Genomic DNA, 26,775 nt, shown 5'->3' with positions numbered 1-26,775 from the left:
CAAAACACTGGGCCAATTTACACTTCTGCCAATTGTGCTGGAGTTCCCAGTTCTCGTCTCCTTTCCCCACACTGAATATTGTTGAGGTTTAAAAAAAAATCCTTGGCAATCAGATGGGTTAAAAGTAAAATCCTCTACTTTTGTTTTGTTCTTTTTTGGATTACTAGTAAGACTGGATATTTTTGATTACATTTAATGGCCTCTTGAGTATCTTCCTTTGTAAACTGGGTTCTCAGTTCATTTTTCTATTGTGATGTTCATCTTTTTCATATTGATTTGTAATACCTCCTTTTACAGTAAAGATATGAATCTTTTGACTGTCACAGATGTTGCAAATATTTTCCCCATACTTTGTCTTTTAGCTTTGTTTATATGGTGGGTGGGGTGGTTTATAAAAATACAAATTCTGAATTTTAATGTAATCATATCTGTCAATATTTGGCATCATGATTTCAGACTTTCCTGCCATGCTTGACAAGGTCTTTCCCAACACAAGAGCATTAAAACTATTAATCTATGTTTTTAAATACCTATATGAATTTCCTTTCCATGTTTAAATTTTTGACAAATCAGGGATTTATCTTGTTGAAAGGACAAGGTAGTAATCCACCTTAGTTTTATTTCCCAGATGGCTAACAGTCTATCTTTTTCCCACAGATTTATAAGATGGCTGTTCATCCTGTGTTAAATTTTCATGCATTTGGGATCTATTTCTGGATTCTCTAAGCTGTAGCATTGATTGGCCTGTCCATTCTGGACTAGTGCATCTCCCTTTAGTGACTCAAGCCTTATCACACTTTACCATGTGGTGGTAATCACTCTTCTTTTTATAGGATTTTCCGAGCCATTCTGAATTTCACCTGAAAGAACATTTTGCTAAGTCCTTATACCTTCCCCCACTTTTGAGGAAATTACATTGAGTTTATCGATTAATTTGGAAAAGTTACCCTACTGAAGTTTTTAACCAAGAATAAATTATAGCTCTTCACTGATTTCAGGTTTTCTCTGATGTCTGTTGGTAAAATTTTACAGTTGCCTTTAAAGGGGTTCTGCTTAAAGTTTGATTCTGCTGCATTTGCAAATAGGATTATTTTCTCATTATATTTTCATTGTTTTGTTTCAAAATTTAATGGCAATTCTTCTAGTGTTTCACCATGATACTGGTGCTTGTTTTGAGAAAAAAATCATTTTAATCATGTTAAATAAATGGCTTCCTATCCTACTTAACAGCTATTATTTTTATAAATCAATATTAAATTTTTATCAAATAACTTTTGATCTCAAAGTGATCAGAAGGTTTATATTCTTTGACTCATTGATATCATGAAATATATTTAAAAGATTTATAATATTAAACCATCCTTCAATACTAGGAATGAGCCCTCACTTGGTTATTGTGTATTATTATTCTAATGTTATGCTGGATACTATTTGCTAGTTTTCATGCAGCATTTTTCATCAACTCAAAGTGAGATTGGTCTGAATGTGTTATAATTGTTATGATTTGGTTTCCTTCTTTCACTCTTAACTGCAACAGTTTAAATAGCATAAGAATAGTCTGTCTCTTAAATGTCTGAAAGAATTTCTGCATGAAACCACTTGGTCCTGGTGCTTTATTTAGGCATAGTGACTCACACAAATGTTAACAGGGGTTGTATTTCCATTGTGGAGTGTACCTTTCACCATTATAAAGTGACCCTCATGCTCAGCCTGGTACTAAAGTGGAAATGATTTGGAGGAACTGGGAGCAGAAGAAAAGGACTGATTATTGCAATGACCCAGACACAACAAAGAGAGGGTCCAAAGTAGTAGCAGTGAGGGGGAGGGGTAAATGATATAGAAATGTCACAGAGATAGGTTTCATCTTCCCTTTTCTGAGCAATCTAAGAAGTCAGAGTCTCTTCCTGCAATTAGCTCCTCACTGTATATGCTTTCCTCTTTTTCTTGAATTGTCTCCTATTTACATCATATATCATCAATTAAATTGTTAGCTCCAGAAGGAAGGATGTCTTATAATTCTTTGGATCCTTTAAAGCCCACTCCTGGACATATACCAGTTAACTCCCTACCTGATTGATTGATTCATTCATTACAATAGGGTATTGTTATAATGCTGCTCACCAGGAACAGGGAAATTAATGGCATTATGTGTTTTCCGTGTTAAAGTCATGAGATTAGAAAGAAAGGCAGAACTAACTGCAAAAGAAGAGTGAACCAAGCCACAGCATGAGAGAGGCTCTGTGGTCCTGATTTTTGCTGGATTACCACCTCTCATACCAACCAAGGGCTTCCTATCCCTTCTCTAAAGAGCACCCTGCAGGTATGATAACATCCAACAGCCCTTGGAAAAGGGGTGGCAAAGTCCACCATTTGAGAAAACTCAACTACTATTAGAATGACCACACATTCTAAGTCAAGTGGCCGATCAAGGGGCTTTAACAAATTAACTGTGATGTTGGCAGTTCTCACGCCCACCGAATGCTTCATACTGACTGGTTTTGGGGGAGCTAAGCCGCAAAGGACTGGCCTGGGAGGACAATGATAGGAAACTCACCAGATTGTCCAGCATCCTCATGAGGGCCTCGAACTCGTGCTCCCCCAGCCGGCTCTTCTGCATGGGCCCGAAGGTGCTCCCCGCCCACTGCACGGAGCCCACTTCGTGAGGCCGGTGTTTCTCCTGCTCCAGCAGGATGAGGTTCTCCACGCCCCCCGCGCTGGACAGAGCAGACACCTGCGCAAAGGGCAGAGAACGCTCAGCTCACACACACACGTGTGTGCGCGTGTACCTGTGCTCCTCGGTGTAACAGAGAATGGAGATCGGGGAAGATTAGAAACAGAAATGTCTGGAAAACTGAGCTGTAGTTGGTTTTTTCCTACCAGAGGAAAGCCACTCCAAACTTGTAGGGCATGTGCCCATTTCCAGGGAAAGAGGTATTAGTATTTCTTTCCTAATGTCAGTTCTTAGGGGGACATAGCAAGTGTTAAACCTTAAGAATAAAACAATGCAGAGTACTGAAAAATTACCTGGGACACAGACCAACCTCAAATTGTGATTATTTCTGGGGAAGGAGGGAAGATGAGAAAGGGGACTTCAATTCTTGTCTGTAATATTTTACTTCTTGCAGACGAAAATGCCATTGATATTTGTTAAATCTGGTTGGTAGCAGGTGTCTATTATATGACTCTGCACTTTTCTGTGTGTCTGAAATATCTCCCCTTAAAAAAAAAAAAAGTCACTTGAAAGAAATAAGCTGCCTTCTAGGCCAGTGAAATATGAGTGTAGCTGCATGTTGGGCTGAATTAACAGGTCTAAAGGCAGAAGACCTTCCATGACGGGGTTAGCCAGTCAAGGAAGCCCAGAAAGAGGAGACACATGAAATGCTGACAGTCACAGCCGGGCACTGTGTAGGGCTTAGGAAGCTTTTACCAGCAGACTTAGAGCGTTTGTCCCACTGTCACGGCTCCATGGGGAGGGGACAATACAGGTGGCTACAGGCAACGGACTCTGACTTTTAGGGCAAGTGGTGTGTGTATAAAGCAGGCAATTTTAGAATGATCCTAAAAACATTCATGAATCCAACTAATCTTATTTTCTAATTCCATGCTCATCTAAAAGCACATGCTATTTACTCCCTGTATCTGCCACTCAGATATAATTGGTCATGGTTTGGCTTCCTGGGTAAGTCCAGAGAGAGATGGTGGTTTCCAAGTATTGTAGGTAGTGAAGCTGGAGTTTTACACTGCACATCAAGACCCCAGCATTCTGATTAATATTTGATATCCCATGTAAACCTGCTTGTTATGGGGGAACGGCTCTGATTATATAAACTTTCAGTGTTCCAGTTTTTGTGCCAGTTATTGTTTTACTGAAAATGAAGAGAATGCAATGTAGCTTGCTGACAAACACAGGTCTATGAACCCATGAGGATCCTGGACACATTCCAGAGTGTGTTAAATTCACCAGTGCAACACATGGCCCCTGTGAGACTTCCTAGAGGTCAGCCAGGCAGCCTTTCCAAGGTGACCCCCATCACTCTGTGAAGAGGAAGAAGCAAGAACAAGCATTTCCATGCCCTCTTCATCCAAGGCATGTGTCCTACGGAAGCCTCCATTTTTATCTTAAAAAGACGACTCCACACCCTACAAATATAGAGACTTCGAGGCCTTTTATTCCATTCTCTCACCAAAAATGAGTCCTTGTCTAGTATCCCTAGAAGTGGTCGGCCCCATGCCTGGGAAGGCAGCCTATTATACTGTTGTCCAAGTGTTAGAAGGGTTACAGTGAGTTGATATAGATTACCCTGAGTTGAAATCTACCTTTTTATTATGTCCATTCACTGGTCCCAGTTCTGCCCTCTGCTGACCGTGTTTTCTAATTCTGAAGTCCCTCACACCTGGCACTGAGGCTGAGCGCCTGGAAACGCACTCTCAAAGGTAGTGAATCCCAGCTGGTTGATCAATTACCAAGTTCATCCTGGACCCCTACCTGGCCAAGGCAGGGCTCCAGCGCTGGGACCCTGAAACCCTGACTTGAAGTGCCAGCTCCCTGAGGAGGGGTCCCAACCTGTCAGCTGACCTTTCCCACCGGCGCTTGCTTTCCTGAGAGGCAGTGCAATGTAGTGTTTAGGACATAGGACCTGGGTACCAGGCTGTCTGGGTTTGGATCCTGGCTCTGCCACCTACTTGCTGTGTGACTTTGAGCAGCTATTTACCCTCCCTGTGCCTCAGCTTTCTCATCTGTAAAATGAAAATAGTATCTACCTCATGAGGATTATTTAAGGTAATATTTGTAAAGCACTTAGAATAGCACCTGGTGCATACGGAGTGCCATAGAAACATTTATGATAAATAAATTCTGAGGTTTTACCATGAAAGGCTGAGAAGCAATACCCCCTGGAGACTGGTCATTCATAGAGGAGGAGAAAACTGCCCACACCCTTGCAAGAGCTGCCTTCTCTCACCTCCCCCTTCCCCCATCCGTTTCCATGGCGATGGGTAGCAGATGGAGAATTGCCTGAGCTTCTCATCTGCCTGTGAACAGAGCAGGGAGCTGCCTCTCTCAGCAGAGGATGACCCAGTTTCCTGGAACCCCAAACGGATGGGGAGCAAAGAGAACGCTGTCCCCAGGAGAATGGAATATGCTCTTAGTCTTGAACCAGTGAAATGACCATGGACACATTTGCTTGTCTGCCAAGGCCACTGAGGGAGAACACTAGTCATGATGGAAACAGAATTTCGGTGCTGGTCCTTTGACCAGAAATGACCCTTCCAGGGACTGCAGTCCCAACAGCATCTGCGGGCTGCTGTACCTGGGCTCTTCCGAGCCTTAATCCACCTACACTCTTGGTCTAATCTCTCCTGTTTTTTTCCCACAACTTCCAGCTTCATTTCACCCTCTAGAAGCCTTCCTGATCCACTTGTTGAAAAAAATCCACTGGCGCTTTCCTGGGGTTATCTGTCCCCATCGCCTGATGCACTTTTAAAAGGTTACATCAAACCAGTCCTGACTGAAAAGAAAGTGACAGCAGACAGGGCCAAGAGAAGCAGCTGGGGCTGTCCAGGAAAGTGGCTGGCAGCTCTGCCCTTCATCTCCCCAGCTGCTAGATGGCCAGCCTCCCTTAGCTTAAATTGCGCAGTGGCCATTTCTGGGGATCTGGAGCCTGGGGAAGGCATCCTTCACCGTGTGGGGGGACACCCGGGAACCTCTCTCCATTCATTCTTAGGACTGTGCTATCTTTGCAAAGAGATAAGGCTTTTTCATGAGATATTTTCTCATGGAAGCCTCTTCTTCAGAAGAAAGATGGGGAACTCTTCAGATGTGGAGAAGGGAAAGTAGGCATATCAAAGGCTCTGCCAGGTTCTAACAACACTCAGGGGTCAGAGTTCAGGGCCAGCATTATTGAATGGGGGATGGGGAGTCAGGAGGGTCTCACACCGCCTCCTCTAACATTTCTTCATCACTGTCCTCTCAACATATCCTTCAAAAATCATTGAGAAAGGTCCCACTTGTAGAGCCTCCACTAGTGATGCTTCTGGGATTATCCCATTCTTCCCCCATAACGCCCAAGAGAGGGGCAGGCCGTCTTCCTCGGGGCACTGCTCTGCCCAGACCAGCCAGGAGAGGGCAGATGGGACACCAGAAGGGCCCTGCAAAGAGCCGACTCACCCTGGGGCAGCTAGCCTCTCCCTCTGTCGACCTAGTCCTAAAAATACCATCAGCAACACCTCTCCTTGTCTGAAAGGCCATCCTCACAAGGTCTCTCTAGACCCAGGTCTGAGGTTGAGGTAGTGGAGGCTTGCAGAGGGCAGGTCCCTGACCCAAGAGCACAGAGCACAGGCTGGGAAGGATAGAGCCCAGTCAGTCGTGCAAGACCCCCCTACTCACCCGACGGCTTGCCACACTGGAAGGAGAGTATGCTTGGCTTATCCAATACTACCTGCTTATTTGATAAAACTACGGGATGTGTGTTTTCCTACTGCTTCTCCATCAACTCTTCTAGGGGTCCCATGACTACTGACACTCCCCACCCACCCTCTATCTCATCCTTTACCAGTTAGGAGAACTTCACCATGGGCTCCCTGGACATCACCCTGGGGCTTCCCTGGGGTCAGGCCTGCCATGTCAACACTCTACTTTGGTCTGCTTTCCACTTCTCTTTCTGGACTTGACCACATTCATGGTCTTTGCAAACTACCCTTCTCCAAACAAAGAAAGGAAAGAAGACTTACCTGTGTGGTGTCTGTGGGGCACAGCTAGAGGTAACAGGTACACCCCAGGTTATACAGGAGCATGGGAAGTACAGTTCCTCCCACTGTCCTACTGATGAGCCCAGGCAGCTCCCCGTCCTGAGCACTGATCCCCAAGAGCTGGGTGCTGGTTGTTAGACAATGGCGGTAGAAAATTTTAAAGCTACAAAACTGATTCCAAATGTGAAACTTTAGAAGAATCAGGTGGTGCCAAGGCAGAGAAATAGGGTGAGGCTTTCAGAGGGCCCCACTCAAAGGTCTCCCTAAATCACGGCCCATGGGGCCGCCACCTTTGCCCCCAGGCCCCTGTCAGGGTCCCTCCTGGGCCCACACCCCAGAGGACCTTGCTCACCTGTATCTCACACGCAGCCTGCAGGTGGAAGATCTTATAAAACGCCTCCTCCACGGTGTCACCCAGAGCAACCACTCCATGGTTTCTTAGCACCAGGATCTGCACAGGAGCCGACAGCCAATTAAAACTTTAAACCTTCCAAACTTGAGTTAAGAGGGAGAGATTTTTCATTTTATTCAGATCAATTTCGTATCCAATCCTGGAGCACGCCCCCCTCCCCCAATTCCTTACTCATTCTCCCTATACAAACACTGAATGCTACCCACCGCCCCCCCATGAGTTTTAATATCCACCCAAACGAACGTTTAAAGCATGCACCCTAAAAAACTGAAGGTGCTTTTTAAAACTGAGACTGAATAGCTTGGTGGATTTCTTTGGGCAAGGCCTGGGTTTTTAGGCCCTGAAGAGCTTAGAAGTCTGAAAAACGAATGTTTGTGTTAAAGTGAATGAAATTACTTGCTGTTGAATACAAGGGTCCAACCTCAAAAGCAATCACTTGCCCCCCCTGTAACTCAGTCGACTTGTGAGTCAAACCCAAGGCGGTGGCCCTCTGAGAGGTGTCTCTGCAGACACAGGTGAGTTGGGTCCCCTGTTTTCTGGCCCTCAGCTTCCTCTCCATGAATTCCGTGAGGCCCTGGCAGCTCTAAGATCCTACAGTTCCATGAAAGAGGTCACAGAGAACTTCTAATCTAACTCACTAGTTTTACTAATGAGGAAAGAGAAGCCTAAAGAAATTGAAAGTATCCCAGCTAATTAGGGGCAGAGTCAGAACCAGAACCCAGGCTGTCCCTGATGGAGCGATGTTTGTAACTCAGACAGGGGCAGGCAGATCTAAAAGGGGCGAAAAAACAGAAATGAATTTATACCAAGGTCCAGGTGCACCCTCCCTGTTGGAAACTCCTCTTGGTTGGTTTTATCCTCGAGAACACTCTGAAAGATACCTAGGTGACACCCACCTGGGAGCCGGGCCACAGACCCACGTATCAGATCTGTCCTTGCAGCACCTGGGCTGAGGCCCAGTGGCCTAATCATCACATCCACTCTTGCTGAAAACAGCTGGAGTTTTTTCGTCTCAAGAGCCAGAGAGATGGAAAGAGACCGTGACTTTTGCTCACAGGATTTTGCAGATCTTTTGTGAACGCCCCATCTCTTAAATTTTTGTACCATTTCACAAATGTGAACATCACGCCTCTCCTGGCACTGCTAATGAGGCTTCAGAGAATGGCAGGAGAGGGTGGCAGGGATTTCTGCTCTATGTGAGAGATGGGAAGACAGGGACTCCCAGATGGAAAATGACTCCGGGAGTGAGTGCCTTTCAAGGAAGGGGGCAAGCGCCCATCCACCCAGGCTTGGCTATGAAACTTCCCATTCTAAGCTCAACAGCCCTAATTACATGCTGTTATAAAAGAGGCCTTCAGACTTAGATCAAGCAATAATAATGAGATTCTGTTTATCTCTATCAAGTTTGCAAAAAAAAGTGGTAACAGTCAAGTTTGGGAAGACTGTAGGGGAACAGCATTCTCAAGTACTAGTCATGGCCGGAGGAGAGGGCAATTTGGTACTACGAAGTAAGAGTTGTAAAATGTGCATCCTTAGGAGTTTATCCTAAGGAAATCATCCCAAGCAAATACAGAGATGTAGCTGAAAGCATTTTCATCACAGAGTTGTTTATATTAAGAGAAAATTTGGGGGAAAAACTTTTCAATGTCCAATCATAGAGGACTGTTTAGGTAAATAGTGGCACAGCCATTCATACAATGAGGTATAATTTAAAATAGTGATTAGAAAGTATTTAGTAACATACAAGGGTGTTTACTGTATATCGCTAAGGGGAAAAGGGAGAATATATTTTATAATCCTAGTTTTGTAAATCTATATGAATAGTTATGGGGGTGTGCACCCAAATCGCAGGGTAGGGTGAAAGATTTTTATGTCATTTGTTGATATTGTTGTTTATCTGCAACTTATAAACATTTTCCAATGAACATTTGTCGCTTTTGTGATGTCGGTTTTTGACAATCCCACCCAGAGCATCTTCCCAGAACAGCTGAGCCGAACCTTGCAGGTGGGTCCAAGGCACTTCTGCAGGTTGATCCGATCGGCTTCCTGCTCCATCTCGCCGTTGAAGTCATAATAGGCCATGTCCCCCACCACCAGGGCGTTGTGGGACACAGGTAGGAGGCCCCACTTCATGGCTGACACCTTTAGGGAGACGATGGAATGAATGTTTAGCGCTGCAGCTCCACCCCCCTCCTCACCCCTCTGTCACAGTCGCCCTCTCCTCAGAGCCGCACAGGCAAGTTCTGTCTGGGGACGTGGCAGGGGAGGGAGCGAGCGCAGGAGAAAGGCACCCCGTCCCCTTGGCGAGGCTCTTGCTTTCTCACTGCTTCCTCTAAAGCCTTTTCATCACACTTTTCTCAGCTGCCATGTCAATACATCACCTTCTAAAACTGCTGCAAAGAATACACTCGAGGGATGGCGTGCTGCTGTCCACTCCTGCTTGGCTCCTGTCCTAGGACCCGGGAAGAGGCAGGGCTGGTGGAGTTGGCACCCGGCAGGGCTGAAGCAGGGTCCAGGGTCCCTGGGGTGGGTTGCGCGAGACCCTCAGCCTTGGGTCAGTGCATCAATAGCCACGACTCTTCACTAACATGAGGCCCATTGAGAAGCCCCCATTTTACGGGCAACAGAGCAATGCAAGTGCCAGAGAACAGGGTTAAAACGCAGGCTGAAACGGCCATGCCCCAAACCCCGCCTTTTATTAAAAGCAGGGAGCGTGGAGAGGTTAGGAGAGCCGCTTGCCCCCCTTCACTCATCTTGCCCCTCGCGTAAGCCCCGGCTCTGCAGAAATGGATACTTGGCACGAATACAACATGCAGCCTTAGTCCGAATTCTGGAAGGTCTGAGTGCTAGTAACCGGTGTGATTTGCGGAGAAAACCACAGGCCAGTGACAGGTCTTTTTTGCCCCTGTAGGCATGTGGCCTGGGGGTGAGGGTTGAGGGAACACCCAGACTGGGTGTCTGCTGTCTTTCCAGGTGCACCGCAATGTCTCAGGTAGACGTGGAGAAATGCCCAGAGACCCTTGGGGGACAGCTTGCTCCTTGAGGGTCTTCCCTCTCTCTCCCAGTCCCCAGACACCCGGAAGGTGCCGTCACCCGGGCCTGCGGCGCCGGGGTGCGTATGTAGCAGGTGCGGGGTGCAGCAGGGAAGACTTTACACATCTTCACCTTGTCTCCCCTCACCTAGACTTCCATAGTTAGAAAATGCAGAGGAGGAGGTTCCCATGTTGGGTGTCCCCTCCTCACCTTGCTCTGAGTTCCAGGGAATCTTTCCAGAGCTGTTTTATATGGCGAGTTTGCTCCTAGCTTGGGGGCTTATGTCTTTCTTCAGGGAGACCCTCAGAGAGACAGGTGCCATGGGTCTGCTGCCAGCCTCGGGGACTGAAGTGCTGGCTGAAGAGCTGACACTCACCGCCGCCGTGGCCGGAGTATGCAGGTGGATGACACAGCGCACGTCGGGTCTGGCGGCGTAGATGGCCGAGTGCAGGCAGAAGCCCGTGGTGTCCACTGGGAAGCAGCTGCTGCCCTTCTCCACCACCTCTCCCAGGATGTTCACTTTGATCTGGGCCGGGGGGAAGAGAGACTTCCGGCCACCAGCAGGCAGAGGCCCCTCATTCCTCTCCCCGCAGGTGGGCCAGGCACACGCCCACCCACCTGTGTCCACTCTCCACCATACCGTGGGCAATGGATGTGCTTTATGTGGGGGGCAAGAGACCCCATTCCTGCCTGCAGGGTGAGCACACAGGCTACTGGGAAACAAAGGCGGTTATAATTCAGCATTGAAAAATGCTAGAGCAGAGTTTCTCAAACTTTAATCACCTGGATGCAACTAGAGATTATCATACTAAGTGAAGCAAGTCAGAAAGGGAAAGACAAATACCATATGATATCACTTATCTGTGGAATCTAAAATATGACACAAATGAACCTATCTATGAAACAGAAACAGAATCAGGGACATAGAGAAGAGACGGGTGGTTGTCAAGAGGGGAGGGGTTGGGGGAGGGACAGAGTGGGAGGCTGGAGTTAGCAGATGTAAGCTTTTATATATAGAATGGATAAACAACAAGGTCCTACTGTATAGCACAGGGAACTATATTCAATATCCTATGATAAACTATAATGGAAAAAATATATAAAAAAAGAATGTATATACATGTGTAACTGAATCACTTTGCTGTACAGCAGAAATTAATACAACATTGTAAATCGACTGTACTTCAATTTAAAAAAATTGATTAAAAAAAAAGAATCACCTGGAGATCCTGTCAAAATGCAGATTTGGATTCAGTAGGCCAAGAACTCGGCCTGAGAGTCTGCATTTCTAACAAGATCCCAGTGATACCCCTGCTGCTGGTCCACGGACCACACTTTGAGTAGCAAGGTGCAAGAGGAGAATCATTCACAGAATTCTCTAGAAGCAGATAGGAGGAGTCTTTAATTCCTCCTATTAAAGGGAGTAACATCTAAACTGAGCCTTTTTCCTTTTTTCCCCACTTTTTATTTTGAAAAATTTTTAATCATACACAAAGGTAAAGAGGATAGCATAATGAACACCCATTTACCAGTCACCTGAAAGCTAGGTCTTAACGGAGAGCAGTCACTGGTCTTACAATCTGCTTTTGACTCCAAGGGGTTGTGGGTGTCATGGTGAAAACACACACACACACACACACACACACACACACAATTGCTGGTGGCTGTGGCTGACCTGGCACACAGCTAAGCCATGGCGCTGCCTAACATTAACAATCTCTTAGAACATCATCACCAGAGACGGCCACTTTTGACTGTGACACAGAAGACAAAAGCCACTCCTTAATCACGTCTAAGCACAGACAAAAACAACTTTGTGTAAATGCAAAAATGCACCTGAACTCAACTTCTTCTGCTTCTAAGCCAGTCCCCCTACTACTCTCCTCTCCCTCCACCCCCGCGCCCAGAAATCTTTCCTGATCGAAACCGATTCTGGAAGTTTCTTCCTACCACGCCTAAAAGGAGCAGGAGGACAGAAAGGGGACCCAGAAGCTCTCTCTCATGGCACCGGCACTAGAAGAGTCTTGCACTGCTTTGGGACAAAGCACTGGCTGTTGTTCAAATGTATCCCCTCAGCTGGAAGGCTTCCCGACTCCCAGCCTTTGTCCAATCCCAGGCTCAGAGGCTTCCAGGCTCATCTCTTCTCCCCTCGCCCTCCCACTGCGCTTGCAGCCTGCACCTCCCATTTCGTCTCTTGATCACATCATGCTCTGCGCTCTCAGTTTGTTTTGGTGTCCATGTGACTTCTCTGTCCCACTAGATTGCAAACTGCAAGAAGGACAGGATGGCAGTGGCTACCTTGGAGATGACCTCTCACCGTAGGAGCAGAAAGAGTACTGTCATTTCAGCAAGAAATGGGTAGTGACAGGCCGGACTGTACTCACCAGGCTGGATGCTGTGACTTCGTTGCAAGAAACTCCCTTAGGGCTGATCAGGAAGTGGTCCTGCTCCTTGCTGACTCTCAACTGGAGGAAAGACACGTGTTCTCAGCGGCAAGGAGGGAGAGGGGTCCTTTCCAATGACACACTGCTTGAATCCCCTCTTTCCCTAAATCCACTGCACCCAAATCTTCCCCCCAAGAACCCTTACTTCTCCCTGACCCATAAGAGATGAAGAGGACTCAGCTTTATTTGGAGCTGGGGAGATGGAACTACAAGAGGAATCTCCCAATGGTCAAGGGTAGCCCTAGAAATAGGATCCAGAAATTCCTGGCTCCTCATCCAGAGAAGTGCCCACTGGGCAGGTTATCTATCTCAGGAAACCACAGTGGTTAGAAACCTTGGAAGGGCTCATTGAACTTTGGCCAAAGGCCACCAGCAGTGCCATGGCCATGCCAAGGATCAGGAGTTCTCCCTTTGGATTTGGTGGGGGCCACACACATTGCCCCACCTCACCCCCAGAGGCTCTCCTTACTGTGACGTAGGTGTCACTCAGCTGGGCCCAGCCGTACAGGTCCAGGAGGCGGTAGACACTGCTGATCTTGCACCGCATGAGCCGCTCCCCCTTGGCCAGGTTCAAGGAGTCGGCAGTGTGGAGGTCATTGATGGGCGTCATCATGGAGAAGTCTGCAGGGGCACAGGGCAGCTTTTGGGTCAGGGGCTCCCGTCTGCCCTCCCCTGCCCTGCCCCTGTCCTCTCAAATTCTCACTGGCACTACAACCACACATGAGACTTCAGAGAATTCAACATTCTTTGACCCTGACTCCAGAGGAGAAAATCCATAGACTGGATAGCTGTGCCCAATAAGGTCCTCTGCTCCTTCGGGGAAGAATGGCATTGCTTTGGGTCAAAAATCATGGCCAGACTCAAGGCCACAGAATGAAAGGTTCTCAGAAGGCCAAGCTGACCACAAACCCTAGAGGTGGACATTGAATAAAAGCATAAATAAATTTCTAAGTGGAAATATGAGTATATTTTATCAGTTTTAATGAAGAAGTTACTAATCATTATCATATTATTTTAACTATACCATGTAATATAACTTTTTCTCTAATTTGGAAACAGGGCAGACAGAAAGCCAAGTCAACCAGGAAGTAAATTCCTCAAGTTTTTCTGACAAGTCATGAATTTCCAGAAGTCAGTGTGGCTGTGGTTGGCTGAGGGGCTGGAGGCCTTGGGTGGGCCACATCTGGTCCCTTCTGGATATGCAGTCCCTTGGTTAGTTATGGCTCTCTTGGGGAATTTAGAGGGATGTGGAAGTAATATGGAAATGAGCCTAGAGCATTTGATAGTCAGGGCACCCAGAGGGTCTAGGAGTTGATGCTCAGTCTGTCCCATTAACCACGATGACCTCTGCCTGCATGCCTCAGGAAGGCAGAAGAGGGCATCTGAGCCCCAGAACTCCAATTAATCAGTGTCTAGGAAACAATAAAAGAATCAATAGGAAAGGTTTCTGGCTTAAAATGATGTCTGGCTGGGAGCATCCTGATGCTGTCTCTCCCAGCATCCCACTAAAACCGTTAATGGATTAAAATGCTCTTTGGAAGCTTCCACCATCTCCATAAACCTCACTGTCACACCATGTGATGTATGTCCTCTATCAGGTTTGCCATTAGTTGAAATGACAAGACGGTCTGCAAATATGAGGGTGGACTGGGGACATAAAGCAAGCAGAGCAAGCCTTGAACACCCCATGTCAGGAAGATGCCCCCAAAGGGCCTGTGCCCACCAACGGTGGTACGTCTCCAGTGCATGTGTCCAGTACACAAAGTTGACAGGGACAGAAGTGGTCCAAAGACCCAGCTAAACTGGCAAGAAGAGCAACAACGAAACCCAAGAGTCTAGGATTTCTAACTCAAACTGACCAATCTGGGATCCCTGCCTCCTCTCTAGTTCCCCAGATAAGTATTTACCTCTTTGCTTCACCCCTTGCAGCAAACTGGGAGGCATATCCAAAGCATAAGTCCCCCAGGCAAAGCTGGAGGGGAGGGAGGCTGTTGTTGGGAGAGCCTTCAGACCCAGAGTCCTTTGAATCCTTCTCTTAGAAATAACTATTGAGCCCCAGAGATAGAAGGAGGCCAGAATAGGACTGAAAACACTCACTCTGTCATGTCCTCTGTGTCCTGTATCAAAGAGTCCCCTCCCCAACCCTGTGGAGCTTCCCCATGAGGACTACCCACCCACAGGCCCAGAAGAGACCAGAGGGGTCCACAGGAGTCCCCAGTCCTCTGTGCTCAGGGTCTTCATAGAAAGAACGCTTATTCTGACCAGCCTCACTAAAGTGAAAATCTAACTGGGCCATTATTTCAAAGTGCCTAAGAAAACACAGAAAAAGATGAAAATCCACCAAATCCCCTGAAAGCTAAGACTGAAGGACACACTATTTAGAAAAAAACAACAACAACAAAAACAAAACAACCAAAAAAACCCAAAACCAACCAGGCAAAGAAAATTCTAAGGCAAATGGAGCTGGACAAAGAACAACCTCTCCGGGCTTGAACTCAGGACACTTGAAAGTTTCCCTCTCCACATTCCCTGACTCAGATACCCTGCCGTGCACCAACAAGATTTTCAGGCATCCAACTGTTTTCCTGGCAGTTGCTGATCAGTGAGGTGATAGGAATGCTGGTCAGCCCTATTTCTCTCTCAAAAGGAAGAGTATAAGGTCAGAGATAAGAAAGTGATGAGAAAGAATATGATAGATATGGGAGACAAAGACCAGAGGACCTGGCATATAAGTTATAAGTATTGATATAATAGAAGAAAAAAATTCAGAATTGAAAAAAAGACCTATATATATATAAACTGAAAGAACTTACTGCATTTCAGGGGAGAAAAGTCCATTAAAAGAAAAGCCTACAATTATATGCTTCCTGACACAGTCTTGAAATACAAGGGTAAGGGGGAAAATCCACAAGCACCTAGAAAAAAAAAATTGGTTACCTATAAAGGAACCAATAATAGACTGTTTCAGACTTCTCTGCTACAGCAACAGATACCAAAGACAATACTATAGGAGATTTACAAAAACTAAGAAATACTACAATAAAGTGACACAAAACAGGTAAAAATAAAGGTACCATCAAAAGTATGCCAAGGCAAATATAAACAAAAAGATAAATAGATCCATAACATGATCAAAGTAGAAGCCACGGAAAACAATATTCTTTTGGACAAAAAGGATCATTTTGTAGGTCATTTTACATGGATTAAGGGCATAATCCATAATGAAGATATAGCTATAAAAACATGTATACTTTGAAAAGCATTTCAAGATATTCAAAGCAAAAGCTATCAGAAACAGAGAGAAATGAACAGAAATCAAATACAGTGGGAGACATTAATTCTTTATAAAATCAAAAACAATAAATGAAGATGAAGATTAAATACTATGTCCCAGAGGTAGAGTCTACACCCATATATCATTTAAGTATGATATTATTAGGGCACAAAGAAAATCTCAATAAATCCCCAACACAGACATTAAGTAGCCTACATTGTCTAAACATAATGCAATAAAACTAGACATTATCAACAAATCTTTAAAAGAATACAAATTCCAACACTTAGAAATGAGGAAACACACTCTCGGAGTGTGTTTATTTTATTTTAGAATAAAAATAAAACCAAAACAGCAACTGCAAACTACCTAGAAATTAACAATAAAGGAAATACTACATGTCAAAATTTATGGGATAAGACCAAATTTATACTCAGAGAAAAAAATTCATAGCCTTAAATGTCTTTATTATTGAATTAAATATGAAAATAAATCAAATCCATTTTATTCTATTGTAGAAAAACATAAAGAACAAAATAAACCAAAGAAAAGTTATGGAAAAGAATTAACGAGTATAAAAACAAAATCAATAAATCAGAAAACAAGAAAGTTAGTAGAACCAATATATAAATCCAAGAATTGGCTTATGTGAGAAGATCTATGAGGAAACCAACATCTGGATTGGCCAATAAAGAGGAAGTGGGAATACACAGCACCAAGAATGAGAATGGGATGTCATATCCACAGTAGAAGGTTTAAGTAATAAAAATAATATTGTAAATCAGGCTAATAATTTTTTAAAGCCACATGAAATGGATTATTTTATATAAAATGTGACCAAAATTTACTCAAGAAGCAGCAAAATAAAATTTTAAAGAACTTTAAATGAAACAGAAAAAAAATGTTATCCAAATATTCCATATCTGGATAGCTTTACAAGTGAATAATAAATCTTAAAAGAGCAGAGACTTCCTATCTAATTTAAACTCCATTAGGGCAAAGAAATGGGTGGGAATCACCCTGATTCATCTTAGGAAATTATAGCCTTAATACCAATACTAAACAAAGGCTGCCCAAAAAGTGAACTGCTTTTTATCATGTGTGACTATGGATGCAAAAATTAATAAAATTCCAGCAACTCAACCCAGAAGAGTATTTTTAAAAGGATGTATCAGAACCATGAATGATTTATTTCAGGAATGAAAAAAAGAGTTCAATATTCAGAAATCTATTAATATAATTCACCACATCAAGGAAAGAAAAATCAATAAATGCCCAAAATGCATTTTATAAAATTCAATATCCATTTCTGAGAAAAACCCATATTGAACTAGAATACAAAGATATTTTCTCAACATGATAAAGAATAACTATCTCAAACCCTTGTGGTAAAAAAATTTCCATTAAAGTCAGAAACAAGACAAGGATGATTACTCTCTAATCTATTATTAAATATTGTTCTGAGAGCTCTAACGGATGCAATGAGAAAACTGGAAAGATAAACCAAAGGGTAAATGTTGGAATGAAGGATGCAAAATGACCATTATTTGCAGATTATGTGATTTTTCTATATACAAAGCCCAAAAGAATTGAGAACATACTAGAATTTAAGAGTCCAGTAAGTGGCTAGTTTAAATAGTATATAAATACATATATCTCCAACGATTTCCCTAGATGACAGCTATAACCAGAAAAAAAGTTGAATGGAGAATCACTTAAAATGACAAAGTTACATAAAATTTCTAGGATAAACTTAACAAGAAATTAGTAAGGACTATAAGAAAATAACTACTAGCTTTTCTGATGGACATTTAAAAAGATTTAAATAAATAGAAGACACACATCATTTCTGAAAAGATTTAAAATTCATTCACGCAAATATTTTTTAAGCACCTGTTATAAGCTGGGTGCTACTTTTCTAAGTCCAGGACACTACTCTAACAGTGAACGAAACATACATATATCCTCCCCGCCATGGAGTTTACATTCTAATATAAAGTTGTACATTTATAAATTCTCCACCAAATTAATCTATTCATTTAATGTAATCCCAATCAAAATCCCAAAAGGAATTTTTTGAGGTGGATGGAGAGACCTGACAAAATACTTCTAAAGTTATTTTAAAGGATCAACTTAAACAATGTTTGGGAAAAATTGGCAAATGAATAATTAAGGGTATTTTATTGGATAATAAAACATAGGGAAGGTGTTTCTAAGTATGCAATCAAAAGCAGAAAACACAAAGGAAAATAATAATGGATTCAACTACATGGAAATTAAAGAATTCTACAACACAAAAATATCATGAACAAAATTAAAAGGCAAAGGAGACACTGGAAAAAAATCTGCAATGTATCTGACAGATAGTAGGGAACTAATCTTACTTTATGATTTTTAAATCTGTAAGAAAAGAATATGCAAGTAGAAAAATTGGCAAAGGATGTGACAGGCAATTTACTACAAAAAGAAAATCATGCCCAATATGTATATGAAAATATATTCAATCTCTATAGTAATCAAATAAGTGCAGATTAAAACACAAAGTACTATTCATCACCCATCGTATCATGAGGATGAAACAAATGGTAAAACAGACTACAGATCAGGGTGGAGGAAATGGGTACTCTTGCATTTCTGGTAGGAATGTAAATTCATTCCATCTTTCTCCGGGGTAATTTGGCATTGTGCATTGGTGCCTTTAAAACATGCGTATAATTCAGTCTAGCAATTCTACTTCTAGTAATTTATCTTAAGAAAATAGTCATGGATATAATCACAGATTTATTTACAAGGATGTTTATTGCATTGTCATTCATAATAGCAAAAAGTTGGAAACCACCTAAAAGTCCAAAAATGGGAAACTGATTAAATAAACTGTGGCATATTCAGCCATGTACAGAAGAGTGTACATCCACCAAAAATTATGCGATAGAACCATATTTTATTATGTGAAAAATTAGTCAAGATATGCTAAGGCTATTAAATTTGTATGTATAATGCGATTCCACTTTTTTTGGCATAGTCTGTATACTTAAGAGAAAAAGGCTGGAAGGATATACACCAAGATATTGATAATAGTAATTTCTTGGTTGTAAGAACACAGCACAGAAATTTTTATTACCCTTTCTCAACTATTTTCCTAATTTTCAACTATAATCCCATATTCATCTTGCCGAGGGGAAGTATTTTTCGATGTCTGTTTCTTAAAGGTTGTGGGCAGAGCTTCAGAGCCGAGGAAGATGCGTTCGTGCCTAGCCCTGGCTGCTCTTGGCCTTGTCTCCGGAGTCAGGTTGGCCTGTCCAGTGGGGGAGGAGACAATGGCTCCAATGGCCTCCCATCTGCCCCCCCAACTGCATCTCCAAGGGAGTGACGCCAGGGGATTGAGGGAAGATCAGCCTGAGGGCTGGATGCTGTGAGGACACAAGGATTTTCTTCGGTTCTGTGCCCATAGCTCGAGTAACAGAGAGCAGAATCCTAACTCTCCACTATCCACTCCTGGGCCTCAAGCAGCGGCCGTGCAAGGGACCTTGAGTGGCAAAGCTCTTCCCTCCATGCTAAGCCGCTTACGAGGGGTGGGGGTGGAGGGATCATACATAGGCCGCCCTGCCTCTCCCTGCAGTGACACTGTGTCACCCTCCGCCCGCCCCCAGCAGACCCCGAACTAGGTTCTCCCTTAAGTCTCCACCACCCCCTGCCCTCCGATTTCTGGGCATCAGGGATAATCCTCCTGGGGTCTTTAAATCTCAGCAGCATCAGAAGCAGAGGCAGGTCTCTCTCTGGCTGCAGCGCAGCTCCCCCAGGTCTGCTACTGCTGCTGCAGCGCTCACTGCATAGGCAGGCAACCGAGCCGCTTCTGACTGCGCCTTCCCCTCCCCCCTTCCCCCTCCTCTGCTCCTGGCAGCTCCCCAGTTCCCCACGTACTCATGGAAGATGTTGGGAAGACTGCGTGGGAGGTGCTGGCCATGAAGTCCGCGATCTGCCGCAGGGCCCAGATGTTGGAGGAGTTGTTCCCCTTCTTCATCTGCTCCTGGATGAGGCCTTCCAGCTCCTCCCTGAAAGACTGAAGCAGGCCCCCGAGGCGCTGGTCCTCCCAGTGTGCCTCATGTGGGAGACGGAGGGCCCCTCTTCCAAGTGCCCACCCCTAGCCCTTGGGTCAGCTAGGCCAGGGCCACATGTGGGATATCTGGGTCCCAGGGGGCACCGGGCAATCCCACTGGGACCTCAGGAGCCTCCCAAGACTGCTGTGTGGGGAGCAATAAGGAGATGCTGGGAATGGATCCTGTTCCCTTTGCCTCATGGGCAATACTCCAGACTCCAGGTCCTTCCTGTGTCTCAGGGATAGCCTAGACCCCCTCCCGCCAACACCCCCCTCCCCACCCCATCAGACATGGCAGGACTTCACTTTAGTAATTAAAAGACTTTTTAAAAAGCAGAATTGAATGAAAAAGTATGCCATCTTTCCTGTCCGTTAGCCAGGCCGATGGCTCTTCTGGGCCTCAGTTTCTTCATATTCAGGATTTGATGACCTCAGAGGTCACTTCCACTTCTGATGTCTTGCTACTCTTAAATCTGGCTTTTCAGGCCACAAATAGGGCATGCCTGTCCACCAGGTGGCAGCAGGGAACACTCAGGAGGAAATAGGGAGCCACTTAGGTGTTGGGGAATCTACAAAAGGACAGGAGAAGCATGACCTCCTCCTGTCCCCATCTCCTGCCTGAGAATAGAGTCCCATCCTTCAGGCCCCCAAACTTGGGTTGGTACTAACTCTGCCACTTCTCCTACCACACCCGCCATCCCTTCTAGTCTTCCTCAGAGTTTCTGTCATCCCAACGTTTTTAGCACCTGCCATTTTCCTCCAGACTTCCCAACATGGTGTCACCTATCACCAAGACCTCGGGCCCATCCTCCTTAGCACTCCTCTGTGAGGCCCGAGCATTCACTGTGTGCTCTCAACCAGGGTCTCAGAAAAGCCGGGGAGTGGCTGAGGCAGATCTCATCCTGGCAAGTACCTGGAGATGCCAGCCCCACCCCTGAGCTTCCCAACACTTAAGATCATGCACTGTTGCCTGCGGACCCCCCAGCTTTACTGCCTTGGGACTCCCCCTTGCCTCTGTCCACACCGCTCTTCCTCCCCCTCCGAGGGCCTGCACCACCCTCCTGCTTCACTGTCCAGTAGGCCCACCCTCCATCCTTCTCAACGCACCACCTGCCTCAAGGAAGAGCTCTGTGTCCATGCCAGGCAGGCGCCAACTGACCGCCAGACTCCGGCCACGGCTGGGTGAGCCGGTCTTGCCCGCTGTGCCCTCCTCTTCCCCACCTCCTGGGGTTTTCAAAGTCTTATTTGCCAGGACAGAGTTCTTTGTGGCGTTCAGAAAAGGGAGCCCCAAAGCTCCCACGTGGCGCCCCCCGGTGGCCCCTGGTTTACTCGAATTGTTACAGCTTTCGGTGAAGAGGGAAAGGAAGACTGGAAAGCGAGGCTCAGAAGGGGCACAAGAAACTGAGGTGGGGTTCCTGTCTCTCAGACCCACCTCCTCCCGGCACCCAGTCAAACCACTGCAGATAAACCAGGTTTTGCCCTCCGCCAGTGACTAGGGAGAGACTCACACACCCACGTTGCCAGAGCATCTTGCTCAGAGACCTGAAAGTTGCTCAGACCCTGAGCCAGCGGAAGCGGAGTTATTTATCTTTCAGGCTCACCGGCTGAATCAGCGTCCCCCTCACCCCCCCTCGCCACACCCCCTGCGGCCTCCTTTCCCCTCCCCCGCCCCGCCGGGGGCGGACCCCACTCACCGGGCTCTGCAGGATCATGGTGACACGCTTCTTCTGCTCCATCAGGTTGAAGTCCTGCCGCAGGTCCGCTGCACGGTTGCGAAGGCGCAGGTACTCGGGGTCGTCCTCAGAGAAACGATCGAAGTACTGCTGCCCCTGCGCGGACGGCGGGGAGGCGGCCTCGGGGACAGTCTCTTCACTCATTGTCCTGGTGGGTCTACAGTCCACTCCTGGAACCCTGCAGAGAAAAAAAGGAGGGTACTCCCGGTCGGGGTACGCGCTTCCTAAGGCAGACGGCTTGGATTCGGGGAGATTCGCGGTGGGAGGCGGCTCTTCCCTGGAGGGTGTGAGCGGGGCCGCGGGGTGGAGGGCTGGGCGCCGCGGCTGCCAGCCTGTAGGGCGTCCAACGAAGTGAAAATATGTCACCGGCTCGGGGTCCCCCGTCCTCCCCTGCCTGACCCGCCCGGCTTCGGCGGCCACACTCGGGTTCAAGTAGACTGGTCCTCCAGGGCGAGCGCGACCTGCAAACCTCCGGGGGCATCTTGTGATGCTTATCTACACAGTGTAAAGCTATTCACTGGGAATTCGTACTTGATCTAAAATGTAAACCCTCTAACAAGCCTCCTAAAAACATTCGGTGGGAAATCCACAAAACTGAAAAGAGAACAGGTAACTTCTACAAGGTGGGAAACGCTGTGGGCAGTGCTTTTCTTCACAACTTTGACTTTGGTCTCTGGAAAAGAATTATTGGTGAATCGGTTTCTGTAAAACATGTCTCACTGGCGAATCAGATTCTTATTCCAAGTTTAAAAGAGGTGTGCAATTTTTATTAATGGAAAATAAGTTTCTCCTAAACCCCAGTAAATAAATATTGAGAAACAGTAAAAGAATAAACACCATTTGAAGGGCACCACATTGCCCGGCTGCCCAGAGGCCCGTATATCTTGACCTGGTCCCTGGAGGGCGGACTAGGGCAGTGTTTGGAAAGTTGGTCTGGGGAAAAGCCACATATTTTTTCTATTCAAGCAGGCTTTTTTAAATGCCTGAATGATGAATGAAGGAATGGCTTCTATGGCCATATTGGAGCCCTTCTTAAGAAGGAGGCTGCCATTCAGCCTCTGCTTCCCAGCTGTGGGACTTTGGCCATGACAGCCTCCCTTTGTATCAGCACTGCTAGGCCCTCAAATCTGGGTTATGCCCCTTCAACATCCAGAGTGGGTGGAGGCTTACAGAGCTTCAGCCTTCTCCCAGTTGGCTGAGCCCCTTCTCAGCAAAAGAAGGCAAGTGCCTTGACTGAACAATAATTAGTTTTTGAACACAAGTACGGAGATACCAACGAAAGAGCTTTACCTGGGGTCACGGCACCTGGCTTTCATCCTTAACCTGACCCTCCCTCACTTTGCCTCTCGGGTCTCCCATTCCAGGAGGAGGTGGAGCCTCTCTTGTTCTCTCAGAGCAGCTGCTGGCCTCCCCAGATCTGCTCTGCTCTGACCCCTCAGCTGATCCTGTTAGCCCAAGCCTTAGCCTTCATTCCAGCCAACAGCTCACTGTGAAAGAGGCCTTGCTGACAAGGAGGAAAGCACATTCTTGTTGTCTATGAGCTGTCTGTGACCTCTTCTTCCATCTTCTGTCAACACTTTACCCTCCACCTTATAGTTCCTCTGAGTGAGGTGGGCGGGGGCACTAGGCATGTGAAGTGGGAGTCCATCCCATCATCCCAGAACACTCAGATGATTGATTGATTTTATTATTATTATTTGCATTCTCCTTTGGGGAAGGCAAGTAACATGTTCAAGGGAAGACACATGGACAAGGTCCTTCAAGGGTCAGCTGAAGCTCTGAACCCTTGGCCTGGAGCAGGGATCTCAATCTTGGGTGCACGTTGGAATCACCTGGAGAACTTTGAAAAATACTGATATCAGAGATTTTAATATTAGTCCAGGGTGTGACCTGAGCATCAGGATTTTTAAAAGTTCTCTGGGTGATTCTAATGGGCAGCCGGGTTGAAATACCACTGGCTAGATGTTAGTGGTTGTATCATGCAACAGAAGGCATCCATTCCAGGTGCTGGTCATTTCTAGCAAGACTGCTAAGATGGCACAAAGCCTCTAACACTAGTATCGGGCACTGCCTCCCATGGCTGTCCAGGTCTCCTCCTCCCACTGTATTCACCACCTGCCACCCCACACTTGACCTGGGGCAGCAAGAGGACTCCAAGTGCCACCACCACCTGCTTTTACAAGTTTACAAAACCATGACCTCTGATCTTAATTCCATCACTAATTAGTCAGCTCCTTGTGAAAGCCCTCACCAGATCTCCCCCAGTTAGCACCACCCTTACCAGCCATGTCGATGGGATGGAGGATGGAGGAGGGAAGAAGGAGTCACCTTGGAGTGGCAGCCAAAAACAAACAAACCAACGGTCTCTAAAGAAATATTTTGAGACATATTTGGCAGCTTGCTAGAATGTTTGAGGTTGTACTTAGTGACATGTAAAGGCAGATTCTTCATCTAAGTGAAGAGTGACTGAGTCCATCAGGGACGTTTCTGGTTGAATTAGCTCTGGACTAAAAGTCAGCATCTGCAATGTTGCCCCAGTTCTGACATTCTTTAGTTCATGGACTTGGGCGAGTAATTTCCCTCTTTGGGTGTCACTTTTTCCATTCCTAAATTGGGGAGTGGACAGAATGGTCCTCTGGGGCCCCTTCCAGTTCTGACACTATATGGAGAGAGACAGACTCATGTAGAAAAGGCAGAAGGATGGAGGATCTAGGTTTCCTGGAGCAAGAGGCCTTCTTCCTGCATCTCCCCAGTTCCTCTTCCTCAAGCCAAATGCTGAAAGAGAAACATCTGCAAAGAGCACATATGACCTACTGACTGTTGCCTTGTGCTTTCAAGCCAATCCCATGCACATGGGATGAGTTAAGAATACTTCACCCCCATCATGCTCCCAAACAGCTTCATCTCTGGAACTTGGGAGGAAAGAAGAGACCGCAAGGTCAAACATAATGGGAATGCATCGGAGCCATGCAGACAGGGGGTCACCACCCAGTTTCTTCTGGGCAGACACCGCTGCAGACCAAAATTCTTCCAGAGGCATCGCCCCCCTGCATCCGTCCCCTTTAATTCTCTTTGGCACCTTCACAGCCCCAAATCTTTGATGTTATTTTTAAAATAGCAACAAGCAACCCCCCAATGGATACACTGGATGCGGGCGTGGAGATCTCTGTGCTCCTCACAACGCCAAATCCCACTAGCTCCAGAACCACCTGAGCTGTCAGCTTCTCTGGGACCAGCACAGCCTGGTACTGAACCCTTCTGGACTAAATCCTTTTCATCCAGGCAGGAAAAAGCTGGTCCTCTCTCCTCCCTTTGGAGTGGCTGCACTTCCCAGGAATCAGTCTGTGAAGTCTCTGAAGTAGCTCTGGCCCACGAAGCATGAGGAACGAAGACCTTCCAGGCCTGATGGACAGGAACCTCCAGGCCTGCCTTCACTCGTTAGAGCCCAGCCCCACAGCGCTGCTCCAGAGGTGCTCCGATGGGGGAGGGGGTAGAAAACGGAAGCCCTGACCCCCTCACCACGACAGCTGGGGCCTGGGCAAACTCTTCGGCTTTGTGAACCAAAGGCATTCTTCTGTGCTCCTTGCCTCCCTTCCCAAAATGTTGGGAGGTGGTCAAAGTTGTGTGCAGCACAACTTAGTGGTTAAAAGCAAGGACTCTGGAACCAGACCGTGAGTTCAAATCTTAGCTATGCCCCTTATTAGCTGTGTGATCTTGGGCAAGTTACCTAACCACACTGTGCCTCAGTTTCCCCATATATTAAACAGGGATTGCAACTATTTAACTCCTCTTTAGGTTGTCGTGAGGATTGGGTGAGTTAATGTATGTGAAGTAGTTTAAAAAGCGCCTGGTGCATAGCAAGTGCTATTAGCATTTGCTCTTATTATGTGTCGTTTAGGGGCTAGAATCATCGTAGCATGAGGAACTCGAGTAATGAGAGGCTTATGATTCAATTGTAAACAGGTGCACACCAAATAACTGTAATTGCATGTTTTAGTCCCCAAACTAATTCAATCTTGAACTATATTAACAAAAAGAAAATCCAGAAAGAGACTGACGAGAATGCCTCGTTCTCTGACCAGGTAGTGGGAACATGTCAACTGGGAGATCACACACACAAAAAAGGGGTAAGTAGGGTGCTGAAGATCACAGGATACCGGCGCTTGTGTGGCCAGGTGCAGCATCATAAAGAATATGAGGCCTCGGGCCCCAGTTCCTGGCACAGAGCTTCAAAAACACATGGGATTTCTAAAAGGTCCAAAAGACGTTAGGAGTGTCTTTTCTTAGTCATCATGTGCCCCTTTCACCAAGTCTGAGTTTTTATGCAGATGTGGTGACTTACGGTGGGCACTTAGATATTTCAAGGGAGGGACTGGCCACTGAGAAAGACCAAGCACATGATTAGAGGGTTGGAACTTCACCCCCGTCCCACCCACAGAGGGAGGAGGGGAGAGGGGCTGGGGATTGCATTCAATCAAGCGGCAAATGATTGAATCAGTTGTGCCTGGTAATAATTCACACCCCCTTAAAAGAACCCTGGACAGCGAGGCCTGGGGGAGCTTCCTGGTTGGTGAGCACATTGCTGGGCAGGATGGGGGCGTGGAAACTCTGCACCACGCCCTCAACCCCCAGACCCTACCCTGCTTTTGTCTGGCTATTCCTGAGTTGGATCTTTTTTTTTTTTTCTTTAAAGAATTTCTTTTTTTTTTTTTAAAGGAAAGCCCTTTAATTAATTTATTTTATTTTTGGCTGTGTTGGGTCTTCGTTTCTGTGAGAGGGCCTTCTCCAGTTGCGGCGAGCGGGGGCCACTCTTCATCGCGGTGCGCGGGCCTCTCACTATCGCGGCCTCTCTTGTTGCGGAGCACAGGCTCCAGACGCGCAGGCTCAGTAGTTGTGGCTCACGGGCCTAGTTGCTCCGCGGCATGTGGGATCTTCCCAGACCAGGGCTCGAACCCGTGTCCCCTACATTGGCAGGAGGATTCTTAACCACTGTGCCACCAGGGAAGCCCTGAGTTGGATCTTTTATAATAAAACTG

The 26,775-nt window shown here is 46.2% G+C and overlaps 1 protein-coding gene across 1 annotated transcript in view; it reads right to left on the bottom strand.

The window, feature by feature from the left end:
• ADD2 (adducin 2) overlaps positions 1-26,775 on the bottom strand; it is a 105,951-nt gene that overhangs the window by 15,564 nt on the left and 63,612 nt on the right. The window contains exons 3-10 of the mRNA XM_007175543.2: positions 21,701-21,917; positions 19,832-19,970; positions 13,106-13,257; positions 12,577-12,657; positions 10,569-10,718; positions 9,158-9,301; positions 7,100-7,198; positions 2,555-2,731 (exon numbers count right to left, since the gene is read on the bottom strand). Coding sequence (XP_007175605.1) covers positions 2,555-2,731; positions 7,100-7,198; positions 9,158-9,301; positions 10,569-10,718; positions 12,577-12,657; positions 13,106-13,257; positions 19,832-19,970; positions 21,701-21,883 — 1,125 coding nt within the window. The 5' untranslated portion in view covers positions 21,884-21,917. The remainder of the gene's footprint in view (positions 1-2,554; positions 2,732-7,099; positions 7,199-9,157; positions 9,302-10,568; positions 10,719-12,576; positions 12,658-13,105; positions 13,258-19,831; positions 19,971-21,700; positions 21,918-26,775) is intronic.

The sequence above is a fragment of the Balaenoptera acutorostrata genome, chromosome 12 (genome assembly GCF_949987535.1).
Source record: "Balaenoptera acutorostrata chromosome 12, mBalAcu1.1, whole genome shotgun sequence".
NCBI lineage: Eukaryota > Metazoa > Chordata > Mammalia > Artiodactyla > Balaenopteridae > Balaenoptera > Balaenoptera acutorostrata.
Note: the sequence above shows the minus strand (reverse complement) of the source record. Positions and strands in the feature narration are given on the sequence as shown.